The sequence below is a fragment of the Aphelocoma coerulescens genome, chromosome 10 (genome assembly GCF_041296385.1).
Source record: "Aphelocoma coerulescens isolate FSJ_1873_10779 chromosome 10, UR_Acoe_1.0, whole genome shotgun sequence".
Taxonomy (NCBI): Eukaryota; Metazoa; Chordata; class Aves; order Passeriformes; family Corvidae; genus Aphelocoma; species Aphelocoma coerulescens.
This window is the reverse complement of record NC_091024.1, coordinates 15,305,168-15,323,385: the sequence shown is the minus strand read 5'-3', so window position 1 is coordinate 15,323,385 and position 18,218 is coordinate 15,305,168. Positions and strand designations below refer to the sequence as shown.

At 42.9% G+C, this 18,218-nt stretch overlaps 2 protein-coding genes across 7 annotated transcripts in view; one reads left to right on the top strand and one right to left on the bottom strand.

Annotated features, from left to right (window-relative positions):
• Window positions 1-9,142, top strand: part of APBA2 (amyloid beta precursor protein binding family A member 2) — a 45,394-nt gene extending 36,252 nt beyond the window's left edge. For 4 of the 6 annotated variants that reach the window (XM_069026229.1, XM_069026227.1, XM_069026231.1 and 1 more), the window contains 3 exons: window positions 656-775; window positions 5,919-6,059; window positions 7,546-8,248. In XM_069026229.1, the coding sequence (XP_068882330.1) occupies window positions 656-775; window positions 5,919-6,059; window positions 7,546-7,617 (333 nt within the window). In that variant the 3' untranslated portion in view covers window positions 7,618-8,248. Of the gene's footprint in view, window positions 1-655; window positions 776-1,554; window positions 3,236-5,918; window positions 6,060-7,545; window positions 8,249-9,122 lie in introns of those variants that run through there. The other 2 variants (XR_011154292.1, XM_069026230.1) reach the window with 2 other exon arrangements.
• A 756-nt stretch (window positions 9,143-9,898) lies between these two features.
• ENTREP2 (endosomal transmembrane epsin interactor 2) overlaps window positions 9,899-18,218 on the bottom strand; it is a 96,427-nt gene continuing 88,107 nt past the window's right edge. The window contains exons 10-12 of the mRNA XM_069026232.1: window positions 11,866-11,940; window positions 10,887-11,215; window positions 9,899-10,485 (exon numbers count right to left, since the gene is read on the bottom strand). Of these exons, the coding sequence (XP_068882333.1) occupies window positions 10,300-10,485; window positions 10,887-11,215; window positions 11,866-11,940 (590 nt within the window). The 3' untranslated portion in view covers window positions 9,899-10,299. The remainder of the gene's footprint in view (window positions 10,486-10,886; window positions 11,216-11,865; window positions 11,941-18,218) is intronic.

Below are 18,218 nucleotides of genomic sequence, written 5' to 3'. Positions count from 1 at the left end.
CAGAATTAGAGATTCAGGAGTGATAATGCACAGAAATTTAGGGCTGGAGAACATAACTACAGCTTTATTACTGGGCTCTAACAAATGAGGTCAGGTCTGAAAAACTTGCCTAAATTAAGTTACTCAGCTATCTTCAAAGTTTCAGGCTTCCTCACAGCCTCCAGAATAAAATATGAGGATTAAAATCTCCTATGTATTTTTGGGCTCCACGCAGATAAAATGGATGGAGGCTGGTAGACTGCAGGACAGATCGAGTGAGTAGATGAAGATTCTGCAGACACGATGGAATCTCAGAATGCATTATCTTTAGTCATGGAGACTAAATCTGATGTCTGTGCAGATTTACGAAGAGCAGCAGAAGCAGGAGCTTAATTAGCCAGATGCTGGAAAAGGGCAAGCAGTAGTCAGTTTTGGTTTTTTATTGAAAGATTTATTTAAATTTCTTTAGTAATTAAAGGCAAAATTTTAATGTTTTCTTGAGCCAAATATCTTGGGAAATAAATAAGAGAAATGTATCTCTAAGTTAACAACAAACTTTGTTAACTCTTACGGTTCTTTCTCTGATCTCTGCTTAACACTCTTGCAATTAGGATATCACAGATGAGGGCACAGTAAGATTCATTTCAGAAATATTGACTTCTGGAATATCTTACAGGGACTCAAGAATCAGACACAAGTCAAACTGAACATTGTCAGCTGTCCTCCTGTTACTACTGTCCTCATAAAACGGCCAGACTTGAAATACCAGCTGGGCTTCAGTGTACAGAATGGAATTGTAAGTTTCTGTGTTCATTGTTTGGGGGTTTTTCCCTTTACTTTTTGTTTTTTCTTTTGCAAAAAACATATGGAAGTACTGAAAGAATCTTGCATGACTTCACTTTTTCTACTGTTTACTAAAACCTTATAGTCTCTGAGTAATATAATGCAAATGGATGACACTGGGAGAAATTATTGAGGGATTTTCCTACATAATACAGCAACAAGATTTATAGCCCAGATTATTTGGTTCAATAGCCTGATCAGCTAATTCATGTAAAGCCATCATTTGTGCCAGAGTTCCAAGGAAAAGTTATGCTGAAAAAGGTTTCTACAACACTTTAATCTTAGATCTGATTCTGTTTCTCTTTTTAAAATTTCATGACATGCTCACGAAGACTTTTTTCTTCTGCTGTGCATAATTTATGTGGATCATATGGTAGTAGGCAAGGGAATATAATTGTGAACTCCTCTTATTAAAACTAAACTCTTATAAAAACTAAACTTCTCAGTACAAAGAAATTGTATAGGTTTTGGCCCAGGTACCCCTTCTCTGTGTGCTGCAGCTTCCCTGTAGTAACAGCAGCAAAGAGAAGAACAAATGTGGCAGGGAACACTTACCCCAGGCAGCTCAGGGTCCTCCTCTTGCAGTTCTTCCTTCCCAAGCCGTTCTCTGACACCTTTCCAAAGCAAACTCCCACACAACTAGCTCAGGTAGCCACTGGCCTTTCTGGGGGCTGACACTAGCATTAGAGACTGGCTGTAGTGCAGGACCATCACCATTTCCTCTTCCTCCAGTCTAGGAAAAAAAAATAATCAGGCTGCTCACACAGAAAACCACATCACAAAGGACTGTGGGTTCTGTCCCGTTTTGTGAAATGCATCGATTGAAGTTGCCAGATTTCTGTTTGCCATCCTTGGAAGAGTAGCAGGTAACTGTAGGATGTGGTTCATGGGTCTTCCTGCACGTCAGCAAACAGATGGCTCAGGAGTGGCTGTTCAGCTCTCCTGGCCATCTCTCAGTTACTACTCTACCAAAATTTAACTTAGTCCCTACCTAAGATGACACGTGGTGTAAAGGACACTGCTGCAGGCCCTGGTCCAGCTGGATGCACTCCAAAGTGATCCCTATCCCAGCATCTGGTTTTACCTGATCTCACAGAGGGCACCCTGTTTGAGGCACTGATCTCTTTCCTAATTGCTCACCGTTGTAAATCTCGTATGTTCCACTGGTTCTATGATCAAAAGAAGGGAACACAATTTAAGGACCTATAAGCATCACTGGGGTGTGATTATCAAGTCTTCAGGAGCCCATTCACAGCTTTGGTGGGGATGGGATCAGGGCTGGGGAAAAGAATCAGGCCAAGGTGGATTAGGAGCATCACATGGACAGGGAGTCTGTGTGACAATTTGTCTTGTCCCAGCTAATCATCTCCTACATGACTGGAGCCTCCGTTTAATGAATTCTGCAGGCTCTGGTTATTTCTGTCACAGTGTGCTCCCTCCATCTACTGGCCATTTGTCACCACACTGGCAGATCATCATTCCTTCCAGTTACATGAGCAACATTCATATGACATCAAATAAAAAGTTCACCAAATTCAGCATAAAAATCCTTTTCATATAGGAAAAAAAAAAGCCTTGCAATGCATTTCATTTATGAAAAGTCTGTTTGAATATGAAAGCCAGCGAACAAAAAGCAGAGATTAACATCTTTTGTTAGGCTGCTATGGAGACAAACCTCTGGGCCTGTAAAATCCCTTCTTCTGAAAAACTCTCACTCAACATTTGAAAATATGACTGCAAACTATGTTTCTCTGGTAGTTTGACACTGTACTCTTTAAAAGTAGTTTTGTAATTGCCAGCAATTGTTACAAATTATGATAGGATCCAGAAACAATATTGTTGTTCTTTGTTGGCTCAGCATTAGCACAGCAAAGAAATAAATGGCTTGTCAAGACAGATACAATTAAATGTCTCTTTCTGGTAGGCCATTATCTCATTATCTGTGCAGCTGGGACTTTGTGCATCCTGATAGCAGCTTTGCAGTGGTTCCTTTTCACCCTGCCTATCTCATCGGTGCAGGATGTACAGCCATTATATAGTAGGGAATAGCCCATAAACAACCTGGCCACACAGAAGCACTGTCTGAGCTGGGGTTTGTCTGCACAGGGTATCAGGCACATGCAGACACTGCACTGCTGCAGGTGAAAAAAAGGGATGTTGTGCATATGTATGTAACAAGTATGAATGTTGTGTGATGGGGAGGTGAGCATTAGGTGACCTATCAGCCACCTTCTCAAAGTCATTGTGCTACAGTTCTTTTAAAATGATGTTATTTAAATACAAGTGGTCCTTATATATCACATTATTGTTTTCTAGATTATGAAAAAATCCATGTATTACCAGTTGTATTTTTACTGCTGATAAAGCACCACTTCTCAGTCTAGATCTCAAGTGCTTTCTCTGAGAAGTCTATCTACCCTGTCCCTAGCTTAGCACAAGCAATCTAAAAATACAGTAAAGCTTTACAGAATATTTAATTCTTTCTTCCCTGTCTTTTATTGTCATTTAAACTGGGAAAAAATTTACAGGGTTTCAAAAGCATAATATAAAAGTTAGATGTGCAGAAATCTGGTTTTAATAGGTTATGATTAAGGCATTTACACAGAATAAACAGTTTGTCTGGTACTATTTTATCCTTAATGCTTTGCTACTCGATGGACAGTTCCAACAAAACTGATTGTGATGCTACTGAAGTTTCACATCTGATGTGCTGCAGCATGTCTGAGACACTGCAAACCTGTCACAGCTGAGTGGATTGAACCAGTGTGGTTTACACTTTTTTTTTTTTCTTTTTTTCCCCTTCACTTTACAGAGTCAATAGAATACAGACCCTTGCTTACAAGAAGCGGATCTGTCTTGCTTTATCTAATAATATTACAGCTGTTGCCATGTTCAACAAATACAATAGGTTAAAGAGTCCTGGCGGAATAAAATCATATTTATTTAGAGGTACTGCTCAGCTTACACTTGCTAGCCTCATCTGCCATAGCTCCACTGGCTGGAGACAAAACTCTTAAGGCTGCTTTGAGGCAGCCCTTGCAAACACAGGACCCACAAAATGTGTGCTCTAAGTGCAGAATATTTTTTTCTCTGTGTGCTCTGCCTCTGGCTTACCGGGGTCTGGGAGTTGGGCAGAGCCACGAATCCTCTATGTCTGCTTCTCTTTTTACCTCATTAAAACACTTAATGCTCACAAAAAGGAAGCTGCCTGCCTTCCCTGGAGAGAGATTCCTGAATGAAAAGACCACTTTCTGTTTCTGGGGCTGTTAGAAAGACGAAACTCACTGATGGTATTAGAAGTGCTAAAAGTGCATTGAGAGCCAAACAATGAAACCTACTCTGGATAGATATGCAAGCCATTATCTTTTCCTTTATGCTGGTGGGTGAGGGATCACATTTCCATTCGCTCCAAAAGCTTTTACTTCAGCTGGCTGTACTGTCTATTTTCCTTTACACCATGAAAAATATATTTACAGGGTTTCTTTTGGTACATGTTGCTTTTTGTCCTTTCTGATTACTGCTCCCCAAGAGCAAGGAGCAAACTGATTCTAACAGTGAGTTGAACTGAGCTTTCTGTGAAAGAGATCTGTGTAGTACAACTTATCTGGTCAGCTGTATGATTAGAAGGTAGACTACCTGCAAAACAATGTATTGTACGTGACTAAAATTCAAGACACAATTCTGTGAAGTGATAGTGCCTCTTTCCATTGAAGCCCATCAGAAATACTTTAAGGACCACAGTAGGTAGCACTCAGCCACTGGAGAGTGCATGGTAGAAGATAAATCTCACTGCAGGAGGAGTGTGTTGTTTTTGGTTCTTTTTATGAAGGCTGATAAAGGCCTTTTATAAACAAAGAATAACTATATATTCTCACTCCTCATATCAAACAGCCTGAACCTCAAGTGAGAAGGGATTTCTTTTCTTATAGCAATATTATTTGTGGAGAGGAGTTTAAAGGTAGCTGCTAGTGCCATACAGGAAAAGATTTCAGGCAACCACAGACAATGTTTTACTTTCAATGCATTCCAGACTGGCCATCTCCCCACATACTGTGCTTCTGAATTAGATATCAAACACGCTGGGACACAAGCCACATCTTATTATACTTGTATTTAGCTCTGAGCAAATGACCAGATTGCAGCAAATAATGATTCTTGGCATATCATTCTATCCATTCACAGTAACTGTAGAAACAGCCATTATCCGATGCTCCAGCACTCATTTGTTTTCCTCCAAGAACAGATTTTTCTGATAAACAAAAGGTAAATCCCAGCACTGCTAAACTCTACTTGGTTCCAGATTTGAGCTATACATTATCTGCCTTATGTGATGCATGGGCTTAGTCTTTTGAAACAATTTACCAAAAATTTCTATCTAATGCACAGCTGTCCAATCTGCCAGGGAGGATCCTGTTGCAGCACAGATACTGTTGCTAAGGAGGAAACATTCTTTTAAATTCCCCACACTGGATTGAAATCTCTCTTGCTGCCTGGACTCTACGCATGTTGCAATCTCAGAATACTTTAGGTAGCGATGTCTGCTGGGACTATGTCTGCTGAATGTAGTTCTTCTTGTAGAGTTATTACCCTATTGTAGAGGTAATAATATTCAAAACTTGTGCCTAGTTCTTTACTGGAAGCTTAGCTGCCAGTTAAAGAAGAGTTGCCTAACTTGCCTTCTTCATCCTGAGCTCCCTGTGGCCAGCAGCACTGAACAACGTGGAGGAAAGCTGTGACCCTGGAGAGCAAGCCCACTTCCCTTCTGCAAGGGCACAGGAAAGAAGTTGTGTTCCAACAGTAGATAAAACTTCTCTCTTCCCCCATCTCTACTTTTGCATGGTGGCTACTACTGTGTCACTGTGATAGATATTTTTATGTTCCCAGTTGGAGACTGAAAATGAAAATTGTAATAGGCAGAAATCTCAGAAAAAAACCCTAACAAACCACTAAACCACCATTTAAAAACTCATTAATACTTTCAACAAGCATCTTCTTGAATCCTTACAGTGTCACCACTCATTATTACACATAAAATCCCAGTAAGTGCTACATTATGATATTTCTAAACTTCACTAAATTTTGTTTTCTCTTGGCAGATTTGCAGCTTGATGCGAGGTGGAATAGCGGAGAGGGGAGGGGTAAGAGTAGGGCATCGGATTATCGAGATCAACGGGCAGAGCGTCGTGGCTACTGCTCATGAGAAGATAGTACAAGCATTGTCTAATTCAGTGGGAGAGGTAAGGAAACAGTCTTTATCAAGGAAGTAAAATACTTGAAAAAATGTATGTTTCAGTTGAAAAGAGTGTCAACACAGCATTAAAACTACCACTTCAGTAAACTGAGTTTGGCACTAATAAGAAGCAATTAACAGAATTTTTTTTAACAATTAATGATGTACATTCACTGCATTTTCACATTCATTTGCAAGAGTTCCTGGCATAATTCTGTACCTTCAACCTACTGTCTGAATTAAACCAGGTGATTAAAGGAACAAATCACTCAGGCATGTTGGCTGTGAAATGTCTCTTAGCTTATCACCACAGCATCTGCCATAGAAATGAATTACTATTCAAAGGTCTGAGAGATGCAAATTGATATACATTTTAATAATTTAATTTCCAACTTACCTTGGGAATAAGTTAAGACACCTCCAGTACTTCTAGAGAAATCAGCAATAAATAAGCAAGATCCTCCAGTTTTTCAAAATCCTTCCTGAATTTAATGGTAGTCTAACACAGAACCCTGGCCAAATCTCCCACTAGTTCCTTTGACAAAAATCAAAGACATTTTCTGGAAAATGATACTTGAAAAACTGTAATAGAGTATGTGCAGTTTGTCAGGAGCAAAGCTGTAGATTCCAGTAGCCCCCCATGCCTTTATGGTCTCTCTTTGCTACGTAACTTCTCACATAACATAGGAATACAGCATGAAACTTTTCTTTACAAGCATGAAGAGAAGATACCAAGGCAGCTGGTAAGGGTCTGTGTTATCAGTTATTAAAGTTTCCCTTCCTTCCTCTTGTGTTGTCCAATAGGTACTTAGAGCTGTAAATACAGTTATGGTGGAACCCTGGTTACCTGAGCCTTGGACCCTGTTAGTCTGTAAAATCCCTCTGGCACTGGGGACTGGAGGCCCAGTCCTCTGTGATGAAGGAATTTAAGTACAGTAGCCATGAGAGAAACTATTCCACTGAACTCCTGATTGGCATTTAAATATCAGGTGATAGAGTCCAAGCTTTGCGTTCAGAGGATCATACTGTAATTAGGTGAAAATACATATGAAATGATATTCCCACAGGGAAGGAAGACAGAATACAAATCTAAGTTCAGTTAATACCAGAACAGCAGAATGAATTTGCAGAGAGGTTTGTGCTACTTCTTATTTAATATCTGTAAATTTTTCTGTAATTGGAGTAGGGTGTAAAATAGCAAGTGTTTTAAGTGGCTTTTAAAACTATATGATGTCACATGATGTAATTGTCATTAATAAATAATTAAAAAACAAAAGAAAAACAAACAAAAAACCCCAACCAACATGAAAAAAAGCAAAGACAGCAAACCAACATCTTAAAACTAGAGAACTTTGACCGAGAAACTCTAGTAACACATCTAAGGAAGCCAGGACAAAAAAATGCACTTTGACCACAGGGAGAGACAGATGGGGCCTTATGGATTATTTTAAACTAGTACTAGCTCTATTAATTTCTGTGTAATCAATTGACAGATTCACATGAAGACTATGCCAGCTGCCATGTTCAGGCTTCTAACAGGTCAAGAGACCCCCCTCTACATCTAACATCTTCCATCCAAGCTGAAGCTGTCACAGCTGAAAAGAATTTTGTATTTTGTATGAATGAAAGGCTCGGAAGCTGACCTGAGGACCCCAGAACAAGGAACAGACAGGTGTCTCTGCCTTTTCTCTCCTTCCTTTCTATTTCTTTGACAGAAAGTGTTGAGAAGGATGGTCAAGGACAATAATCACTGACAAAAATCTTTGTAAACATTTAAGTATTTTGAACATCTTCTAAACTCTTTTCTCATAGAACTTAAAACATATTTATTTGTAACCTTTATGTGGAGTGATGTATGTCTGTCTTGTTTGATAACACAGTGAATGTGAATATTTGATGAATGAGACTGCAGGAAATGGCAAAGAGAAGCAATTAGAGAAAGTTCTGGCTGCCTCAAGTTAAAAAAAAAAATCCCAGTCCCATAAAGTGGTCCAATACTGACGACTTTGCATAATTTAAAAACTGGTGCTGAATCGATGGTATTTCAGTGGAAAGGAATGTGTGCAGTTCAAACTTTTAGATTCTACTGTAAAGAAAACCACTGTAGTACTTGATATTGTTATGACAAGTGTAACCTGTTTGGCAAGGTGTGAACATAAACATGTAACAAGTGTTTCATATGCTAAATAAAGAATAATTGCCACAAGATTAAAATCAAAATATTTATTTAGATACATATTTATTTTTAATGCTTGTGATTTTTATGATTTAACAGAGTTATTTCATGAATAACTTATTGCACAGGTTGTGTGATGTATGTGTTGGGCTGGGGTTTTTTTTCTTTAATTTTTGCATATTACCTTTTTGTTCATATTAGCTCAAAATGGGAAAGCCATGCTTACCTGTTTCTGTCTTTTATAAAGCATTCTTATTCCTAAGGCAATGTGTTCTGAATGTAAATTGTTTTGACAAATATCCTAGCACCATCAGCAGTATTAGAGTGTGTGTAGATAAAAAGCCTAGTAGTAAAGTTGTATTCCTTATGAGATAAATGTTAACTGGTGTACCTTTGTCTAATTTTTTTCTTTTGGCCAAGGCCTTGAAGAAAATACACTGTGACTTAAGAAGCCTTACCATGCAGTAACTAAAGAGCTTTAGATGCCTGTACTTCAAGGAGTAGTGTGTTGCATGCAACTGACCTTAGGAAAGAATTAACCTATCACTAATAAATCTGAAATAAGAAAGAAAGCTTGCTTATTTTGTTTGTTGTGTAACTTTACATAGTAAAAATTTCCAAGTAGAAAATCATTTAATTCTTCATCTAAGTGCAGTTGCAAAGGTCACAGATTATTTTTTTAGAAGGAAATATTCTCTTGAATTAGGAATTTGTGTATCATTATGATCTTTAGAGTAGAAGCTTTCAATCAGCATACCTTGTTGCCACTGGATGTCACTGTAACTCCACATCAATACAGAAGCATGCTCTAATTAAAATACATTAAAAAATGGATGATTCTGTAAAACTTAAACTACCCATCTTCAGCTACGTTCCTTTGTGACCTTTTCACAGGATGTCTGCCCAGCTCAGAGTGACACAAATGAAACCAGTATATGATTAAACCTCAAATGGAAACTAAGGCTACTGACAAGCACTGCTGCAAAAATTTAAAACCCCGAAACATCAACCTGTGGTAGGTTCTTTATGAGAACCTTCTGTTTAAGGCCTTTCCAGTTTCCTCTGAGAGAGCCAGGATGAAGCTTGCACTGGAAGATGTTGCTGGCAGACCTGTGTTTATGCTGGTAATGAAATCAGTGTCAATATTTACTTTTTGATTTTTTTAAGATCAATGTTAAATATATCATAAACACAGCAGAACCACAATAACATGTTTTAGTAATAAAATTGTCAAAACTACGAATTGGAGTAACAATTCTTTTTGAAAACATTCAAGGTTCTGCTAGATAAAAAAATCCTCTAACTTCCTGTCAGTTGGTGTTGGTAAAAAGTTTGTGAAAGACGCTTTTTGGAAATGCAGATTTTCAGTCGTGTTCCAATGCATCTTTTGGTCACACACTGCAGAGAACTTTAACATCAGTTCTTGGTAGCTCACACTACTGCAGGAATGAACTCATGAGCATTCAGAACAAAGCAGGAAGGAACCACACTGCAGCCAGTAGTGGAGTCTGAAAGGGCAGGATTGGGAGGGGTGAGCAGTTTTAATTGGACAGATCAGTTAGTCTGGAATAAAAGACACTGGAAGAATGGATTAGAAGCAGCACTGTATATGTGTAAAAATCACCTTTATGTTTGTATCCAAATCAGCTGTTGAAAAGGCAAAGTCCAGAAATACTTTTTATTAAAACACTGATTATAGTTAAAACACTTTGAGGTACATTAAATAAATACAACTTTTAAGTTGTACAGCCAGTCTCTGGTGGGTTTGCAATGGTTTTCAAGAAATGCTGGGCAGCATCAGTAGCATTTCTGTAAGTACAGTGAAATAAACGCATTTCTGGTTGGGAAAACATTTGCTATGACTTAACTAATAAATCAATGAAAATTTTGCAAAAATCAAGGCTGAAATTTACATTCAGAAAAACAGGTGTTCTCATCCTGCTGTGGGGAAAAAAGTGGAATTCCAAAGGAAGACACTTTTTCCTTTTAAAGTCATCCACTACTTGTATTTCTCCCAGTCCTGGTTTCTTCCATAACTGTCTCTGCTGGAATGACATACCTGTGAATATTCTCAAAGGATGGTCTCCCGGCACACTCCGATTAAACTGTGCGGCCTCTCCCGCTCCAAACCGCGGCCGAGCCGGGGCCGGCGCACGAGGGCAGCGGGGGAGCTCAGAGCACCACAGCTCTGCAGGTGCAGATCTTCCTGCAGCCGCTTTCTGCAGCTGTTCACATTCTGCTGGGAACTCGTAATTACCTGGGAAAAAAGGCAGGAGTGGAGAAGGAAAAAATGGGGAAAAAAGGGTAAGAAAAGTTCTCATTTAAAAGGTTCAGTCTCTGAATAGTATTTCATTTAAGCTGTTTAACACTGAAACTCTTCCAAAGGAGGTGCAACCCTCCAGAAGCCCTCCTGCTTCTGTCCTTCCAGCTGCTCAGGGCTCAGGACCAGGCACCTGGTGGAAGGCACAGCCGCTTTGGGTCTGAACTGCATTGTAAAATGCACTGCTGCCCAATAAATACAAATTACTTCTTACTAAAGCCATGTTACTATAAAAGAACTTCGGTAGGAATTGTCTGAAGAACTTAAACTGTAAAAACATTTAAATAAGGTATTTGTCTATGGACACTGGACACATCTTTAGAACATCAGTGGCCTACCTGGTCAATGATATTGGCACTGAAGATGGCTTCTTCCATGTGTCTCTCATCAGATTTAATGACTGACCGTATGCTGTTCACTACGTGACGTACTTCTGGAGGGAGATTACAGTTTGAATGTTCCAAAAATTTTGCCACTAAAATTTTAGTGTCTTTATAGGCCTTGAGGTCCACTAAGGAGTGTGGCCGCTCTTTTGAGACTGTGTGAAAAGCATTTGGCTTTAGGTGCAGATCAATTTTCCTTGTATCCCTCTGTTTTCCAATTGGTAGGAAACTGCTCAAAGAATGCTGGCAAGCAGAGGCAGCCGTATGAGAACCAGAAACAGGAACTAAAAAAAGGGGGGAAGAATATCTTTAATAGTTTTAAAAAAGAAAAAGTGAAAAGAAAGGCAAAACAAATATTGTCACAAAGTTTAACTTTGTCATAAAATGTCTGTTTTGTTTGATGAGCAGCAAAAACATGGAGTCAAGGAAACACTACAGAATGGGTAATTTTAACCAGGGTTAGGAGTAAGACTTTCCCATGACCAAGGAGGACTGCCTTGAGAATGAGTGGGTGGGTCATTAAAATACTTCACAAAGCAGACATTTTTGTTACCTCCACCTTCAAGGACTTCAGCTGACATTAATGATAAGAAACTACTCTATATTACATGTAACTTGTAAAGTTTTAGGCCCAGCCCCTCCCCCCAAATTTAAGACTAAAGTTCTGCCTATTTCTAGGCCTTGGAAATTATATGCAAAAGAGATTAGCAAGAAACACAGAGAAAGCAAAAATGCTGATCTAAACCAGAGGACCTAATTCACAGCACTTATTTTCATGCAAGGCAGGTTCCATCAGCATTGTATACCATACATATATGCTGTTAACTGACTTTTCTGCCCCAGATTTTTTAAAGCTCTTTTCTCTATCAGAAGCTTTTCATTATTTTTAAAAGAAAAGGAAACCCATCTCCTGCTTTAGAAAACCAATTCTCACCTGTTTCTTCTGTAGCTGGAAATAATCCTGCATCTTGGCACTGGCTGCACACAGGATTCCAGGCACAATTATCACCTTTAACCAAAGGCAGACAGAAAGAGCAAAGTCAACTCCTGCTGTCCTCTGCCCAAAGCAAGGAAAAATACACTGGAACCTTTTATTATCTCCTTTACAGAATGAAACTACTCAGAAGAAATATTGCTTTCAAGAAGTCCATTCATAAAGAGAAGCTACTACACCCAGAAATGTCCTATGAGTTGTTACACAGATTCAAATAGGAAGACAGAGCTCCTGTTTTATGGTTTCCTCTGTACTCCTAAATATTTCAGGCCTAAGTGTTGAAGCTATGGGAAGCTCCCTACAGAGGCATACTTCAGACCTTCCTGGGTGGTGTCCTGGGTTGAGGTGTATTCTATTACCATCCTCATGAGCTGTTGAAATCAGGTGGGGCAGTGTTTTCCTTGCCTCCTCCCCCCAGACTATCTTTCTGTTAATGGCCCATCATTGTCCTGCTGCATGACTCAGAGATAACTCCCTCCGGACTATCTTCTGTTAACGAGCCTAATCAACACCTGGCCTCATGACTCATTACCTCATTGTGAGATGCTCCACCCAGAGGGAGGAACCAAGCATCCCATCATGGATATAACTGGGACTCTGAGCATCAAAGGGACGGGCTCCACTGGATTTCCAGAGGACAGGAGCTACACAGCCACCGCTGGACTTTCTGAGGAAGAGCAGACCCCTTCTACTACAGGATCACCACTTCAGAGGATTGCAGCCACCATTCCACCAGACTGCTACCACTACCCTGCCTAATAGGGATTCAGGTTGTATCTTGGCTCTGTCAGTGTTTTCTTTTACTTTCTTTTCCTTTTCTTTAATTTCCATTAAATTGTTATTCTGACTTGGTGCCTCTCACTGGTTTATTTTCAAACTAGTACATAATTTGGCGCCCAACGTGGGGCCTGCTCTGAGAGAAAGTCAGAATTACAATTTTGTATTCACCATGGTGCTCAGCTTGTCTGCATGGGTACTGTATCTTGCTCTCTATATCTTTCCTCACATGGGGAACTACCTGCCTGTAGTATTACTCCTGTTAAAACCAGGGAATGGTATGAGAATTGCTTTAATGGTTTATTATGTCTATAGCATAATAACCTGCGAGGCGATGAATGCCATTCGGAAAATATACTCAATTTTGTTTGGCTGTCCTAGTCTGGGCTCCTATTTCTGGGATCTCCTCAACAATCGCACCCAGCCCCTGGTGGGAGGAGTAGAGAGTGGTTTCTTCCAGCCTTTCAGGCCAGGCACAGCAGTTTTTGAAAATATTGAACTCCCTCTGGATGTCAAAGATAGCATAAACTTGCTGTCAGTTCTGCTTTGTCTTCTCTGTACAGCCTGCACCATGTACACCATGCTCAGAATCAGAGCTATGGCACAGCATCCTCAGGATGAGGGAGGGAAGAAGAGCAGAGCAACAAACACCATGTCTGCACAGACTGTCGCAGAGAAGAAAGAAACCAAATGCAAAACAACAGCGTCCATGTCTACGCAGACTGACACAAAGGAAAAAGGAACCAAACGCAAAGCAACAGTGTCCATCTCTACGCAGACTGGCACAGAGGAGAAAGAAACCAAATGCAAAACGACAGCATCCATGTCTACGCAGACTGACACAGAGGAGAAAGAAGCCAGACGCAAGACAACAGCGCCCATGTCTACGCAGACTGACACAGAGGAGAAAGGAACCAAAAGCACTGTCAGCATCCCCACGCAAACCATCACTGAACCAGAACAGCCCAAACCGATTGCAGTTGCCCCCGTGCAGAAGAAGAAATCAAAAAGCAAGTCAGTCCGCATAGTGACTGACGAGGATGCAGCAGGACCTTCGCACCCAGCAGAAGAGGCAGAGCCAGAGATCATCACTCGGTCACTATCCCTGGGTGAGCTGCGTGACCTGCGGAGGGAATTCACCCGCCAGACGAATGAGTCCATCCTGACCTGGCTGCTCCGCATCTGGGACGCTGCAGCCAATGACACTATTCTAGACGGAAGTGAGGCCAGGCAACTGGGATCTCTGTCCCGGGATGTGGTCATTGACCAGGGGATCGGGAGAACCCAAGAAACCCTCAGCCTCTGGCGGCGACTGCTTACAAGTGTCAGGGACAGGTACCTTTGTAAAGAAGACCTCCAGGTACACCAAGGAAAATGGAGCACAATGGAACAAGGTATCCGGTGCCTGAGGGAATTGGCTGTGCTGGAGATCATTTTCTCAGAAGATGAGAGATTTCCTAAGAGCCCAGATGGTGTCCAGTGCACATCACAGATGTGGTTGAGGTTCGCACGCCTTGGACCAGAGATATACTCCCGTTACCTGGCAACGCTGCAATGGAGGGAAGGCGAGGACAGGGTGGGCGTCTTGGTGAACAAGCTGAGGATTTACGAGGACACTGTCACAGCCCCATTTCGCACCCATGTCTCATCCGTGGAAACAAGTCTTTTGGCTGAGCAAGTCCGGAGCTTGGTTGAAGAAGGCCATCAGAAATTGAAAAAGGAGCTTAAGGAAGAGATTTATCACATCTCGCCAGAACCAACAAGAGTCTCTGCCATTAGGAGCCGGCGCCCCCCAACCAGGGAGAGAGGATACACGCCACGAGGTAATCTCTGGTTTTTCCTTCAGGAACATGGAGAAGACATGAGTAAGTGGCATGGAAAACCCACCTCCTCCTTAGCAGCCAGGGTACGGGAACTAAAAAGAGGGACAACTACCACAAGAAGCGCATCTAGAGTCAACATTGCTCCGGTCTCTCGCACACAGAACTCCAGACGGTACCAGAATGATAGTATGACTGATCCTCTTGAAGGGACCTCAGGAACATACTCACCGGAAGGGAGCAACATGCACCAGAACCAGGAATAGAGGGGCCCTGCCTCTAGCCAGGTAGAGGAAAGGGATAATCGGGTCTTTTGGACTGTGTGGGTCCGATGGCCTGGCACAGCTGACCCACAAAAATACACGGCTTTGGTTGACACAGGCGCTCAATGTACTCTGATGCCATCAAGGTATGTGGGAGCAGAACCCATTTCTATTTGTGGGGTGACAGGAGGATCCCAGCAGCTGACTGTACTGGAAGCTGAAGTGAGTTTAACTGGGAACGAGTGGCAGAAACACCCCATCGTGACTGGCCCGGAGGCCCCGTGCATTCTCGGCATAGACTATCTCAGAAATGGATATTTCAAGGACCCAAAAGGACATCGTTGGGCTTTTGGGATAGCTGCTGTGGAGACAGAAGATATCAGACAACTGAGTACATTGCCTGGCCTCTCAGATGACCCATCTGCCGTGGGACTGCTAAGAGTTGAAGAACAACAGGTACCAATCGCCACAGCAACAGTACACCGTCGGCAATACCGCACCGACAGAGACTCTGTGGTTCCTGTCCATGAGATGATTCGTAAACTGGAGAGCCAAGGGGTGGTCAGCAAGGCCCATTCACCTTTCAACAGCCCTATATGGCCAGTGCGTAAGTCCAACGGGGAATGGAGACTGACAGTGGATTACCGTGGCCTGAATGAAGTCACACCACCATTGAGCGCTGCTGTGCCAGACATGTTGGAACTTCAGTACGAGCTGGAGTCCAAAGCAGCGAAGTGGTACTCCACTATTGACATTGCCAACGCCTTCTTCTCCATTCCTTTGGCAGCAGAATGCAGGCCCCAGTTTGCTTTCACTTGGAGGGGTGTGCAATACACCTGGAACCGACTGCCCCAGGGGTGGAAGCACAGTCCCACCATTTGCCATGGACTGATCCAGACTGCACTGGAAAAGGGTGAGGCCCCAGAACATCTGCAATACATCGACGACATCATCGTGTGGGGAAACACAGCAAAGGAAGTATTTGAGAAAGGAGAGAAAATCATCCAGATTCTCCTGGAAGCTGGCTTTGCCATCAAAAGGAGCAAAGTCAAGGGACCTGCCCAAGAGATCCAGTTCCTGGGAGTAAAGTGGCAAGATGGACGACGTCAGATTCCCACCGAGGTCGTCAACAAGATCACTGCGATGTCTCCACCGACCAGTAAGAAGGAAACACAAGCTTTCCTAGGCGCCATAGGTTTTTGGAGAATGCACATTCCTGAGTACAGCCAGATTGTGAGCCCTCTCTACCTGGTTACCCGCAAGAAGAACGATTTCCACTGGGGCCCTGAACAGCAGCAAGCCTTCGCCCAGATCAAACAGGAAATCGCTCATGCGGTAGCCCTTGGCCCAGTCAGGACAGGACCAGAGGTGAAGAATGTGCTCTACTCTGCAGCCGGGAGCCATGGTCTGTCCTGGAGCCTCTGGCAGAAGGTGCCTGGTGAGACTCGTGGCCGACCACTGGGATTCTGGAGCCGAAGCTACAGAGGATCTGAAGCTAACTACACTCCCACAGAGAAGGAAATCTTGGCCGCCTATGAAGGAGTCCAAGCTGCCTCAGAGGTAATCGGCACAGAGGCACAACTCCTCCTGGCACCCCGACTACCAGTGCTGGGGTGGATGTTCAAGGGAAAGGTTCCTGCCATGCATCACGCCACCGACACCACATGGAGCAAATGGATTGCTCTCATCACACAGCGTGCCCGTATTGGAAACCCGAATCGCCCTGGGATTCTGGAAATTATAACAAACTGGCCTGAAGGTGAGACTTTTGGATTATCTTCTGAAGAAGAGGAAGAGCAAGTGACTCGTGCTGAGGAAGCCCCACCATATAATGAGCTACCGGAGACTGAAAGACGTTATGCCCTCTTCACTGATGGTTCCTGCCGAATTGTAGGCACTAACAGGAAGTGGAAAGCTGCAGTATGGAGCCCCACACGGCAAGTTGCACAAGCTACCGAGGGACAAGGTGGATCGAGTCAGGTTGCAGAGCTTAAAGCCGTCCAGCTGGCTTTGGATATTGCTGAACGAGAGAAGTGGCCAAGGCTTTATCTCTACACCGACTCGTGGATGGTAGCTAACGCTCTGTGGGGATGGCTGGTTCGCTGGAGAAAAGCCAACTGGCAGCGCAGAGGGAAACCCATCTGGGCCGCTGAGATTTGGCAGGACATCGCCGCCCGAGTAGAGAAGCTGACCGTGAAGGTTCGACACGTGGATGCGCACGTACCCAAGAGTCGGGCTAATGAAGAACATCGCAACAACGAGCAGGTGGACCGAGCTGCCAAGGTGAAAGTATCACAGGTGGATCTGGACTGGCAGCACAAGGGAGAATTATTCCTAGCTCGTTGGGCCCATGATGCCTCTGGTCATCAGGGGAGAGATGCAACATACCAATGGGCCCGTGACCGAGGGGTGGACCTTACCATGGACAGCATCTCACAGGTCATCCACAGTTGTGAGACCTGTGCTGCAATCAAACAGGCCAAGCGGGTGAAGCCTCTGTGGTACGGTGGACGATGGTCAAAGTACAGGTATGGGGAAGCCTGGCAAGTTGATTACATCACCCTTCCCCAAACTCGCCAAGGCAAGCGCTACGTGTTGACCATGGTTGAAGCAACCACTGGATGGCTGGAGACCTACCCTGTGCCTCATGCTACAGCCCGGAACACCATCTTGGGCCTGGAAAAGCAAGTCCTGTGGAGACATGGCACCCCGGACAGGATCGAGTCAGACAACGGGACTCATTTTAAGAACAGCCTCATCAACACCTGGGCCAGAGAACACGGTATCGAATGGATATATCACATTCCTTATCATGCACCAGCTGCCGGAAAAGTTGAACGCTGCAATGGACTACTTAAAACCACCCTAAAGGCACTTGGTGGGGGAACCTTCAAAAATTGGGAAGCGAACTTAGCGAAGGCTACCTGGATGGTCAATACCCGAGGGTCCATCAATCGAGCTGGTCCTGCCGAGTCTGAACCCTTGCACACAGTGGATGGAGATAGAGTCCCTGTGGTACACCTGAGAGGTATTTTAGGAAAGACTGTTTGGATTAATCCCACCTCAGGCAAAGGCAAACCCATCCGTGGGATTGTCTTTGCTCAAGGACCTGGTTGCACTTGGTGGGTAATGCAAAAAGATGGGGAAACCCGTTGTGTACCACAGGGAGACCTAATCTTAGGTGAGAACGGTGTGTAGGGTTTCATTGTATATATATATATATATGTATGTGTGTTTAGAGTTTAAGAAGGTATTGATTTGGGATGATGTAGATGGTAATAGAATAAGGGGTGGATAATGTCCTGGGTTGAGGTGTATTCTATTACCATCCTCATGAGCTGTTGAAATCAGGTGGGGCAGTGTTTTCCTTGCCTCCTCCCCCCAGACTATCTTTCTGTTAATGGCCCATCATTGTCCTGCTGCATGACTCAGA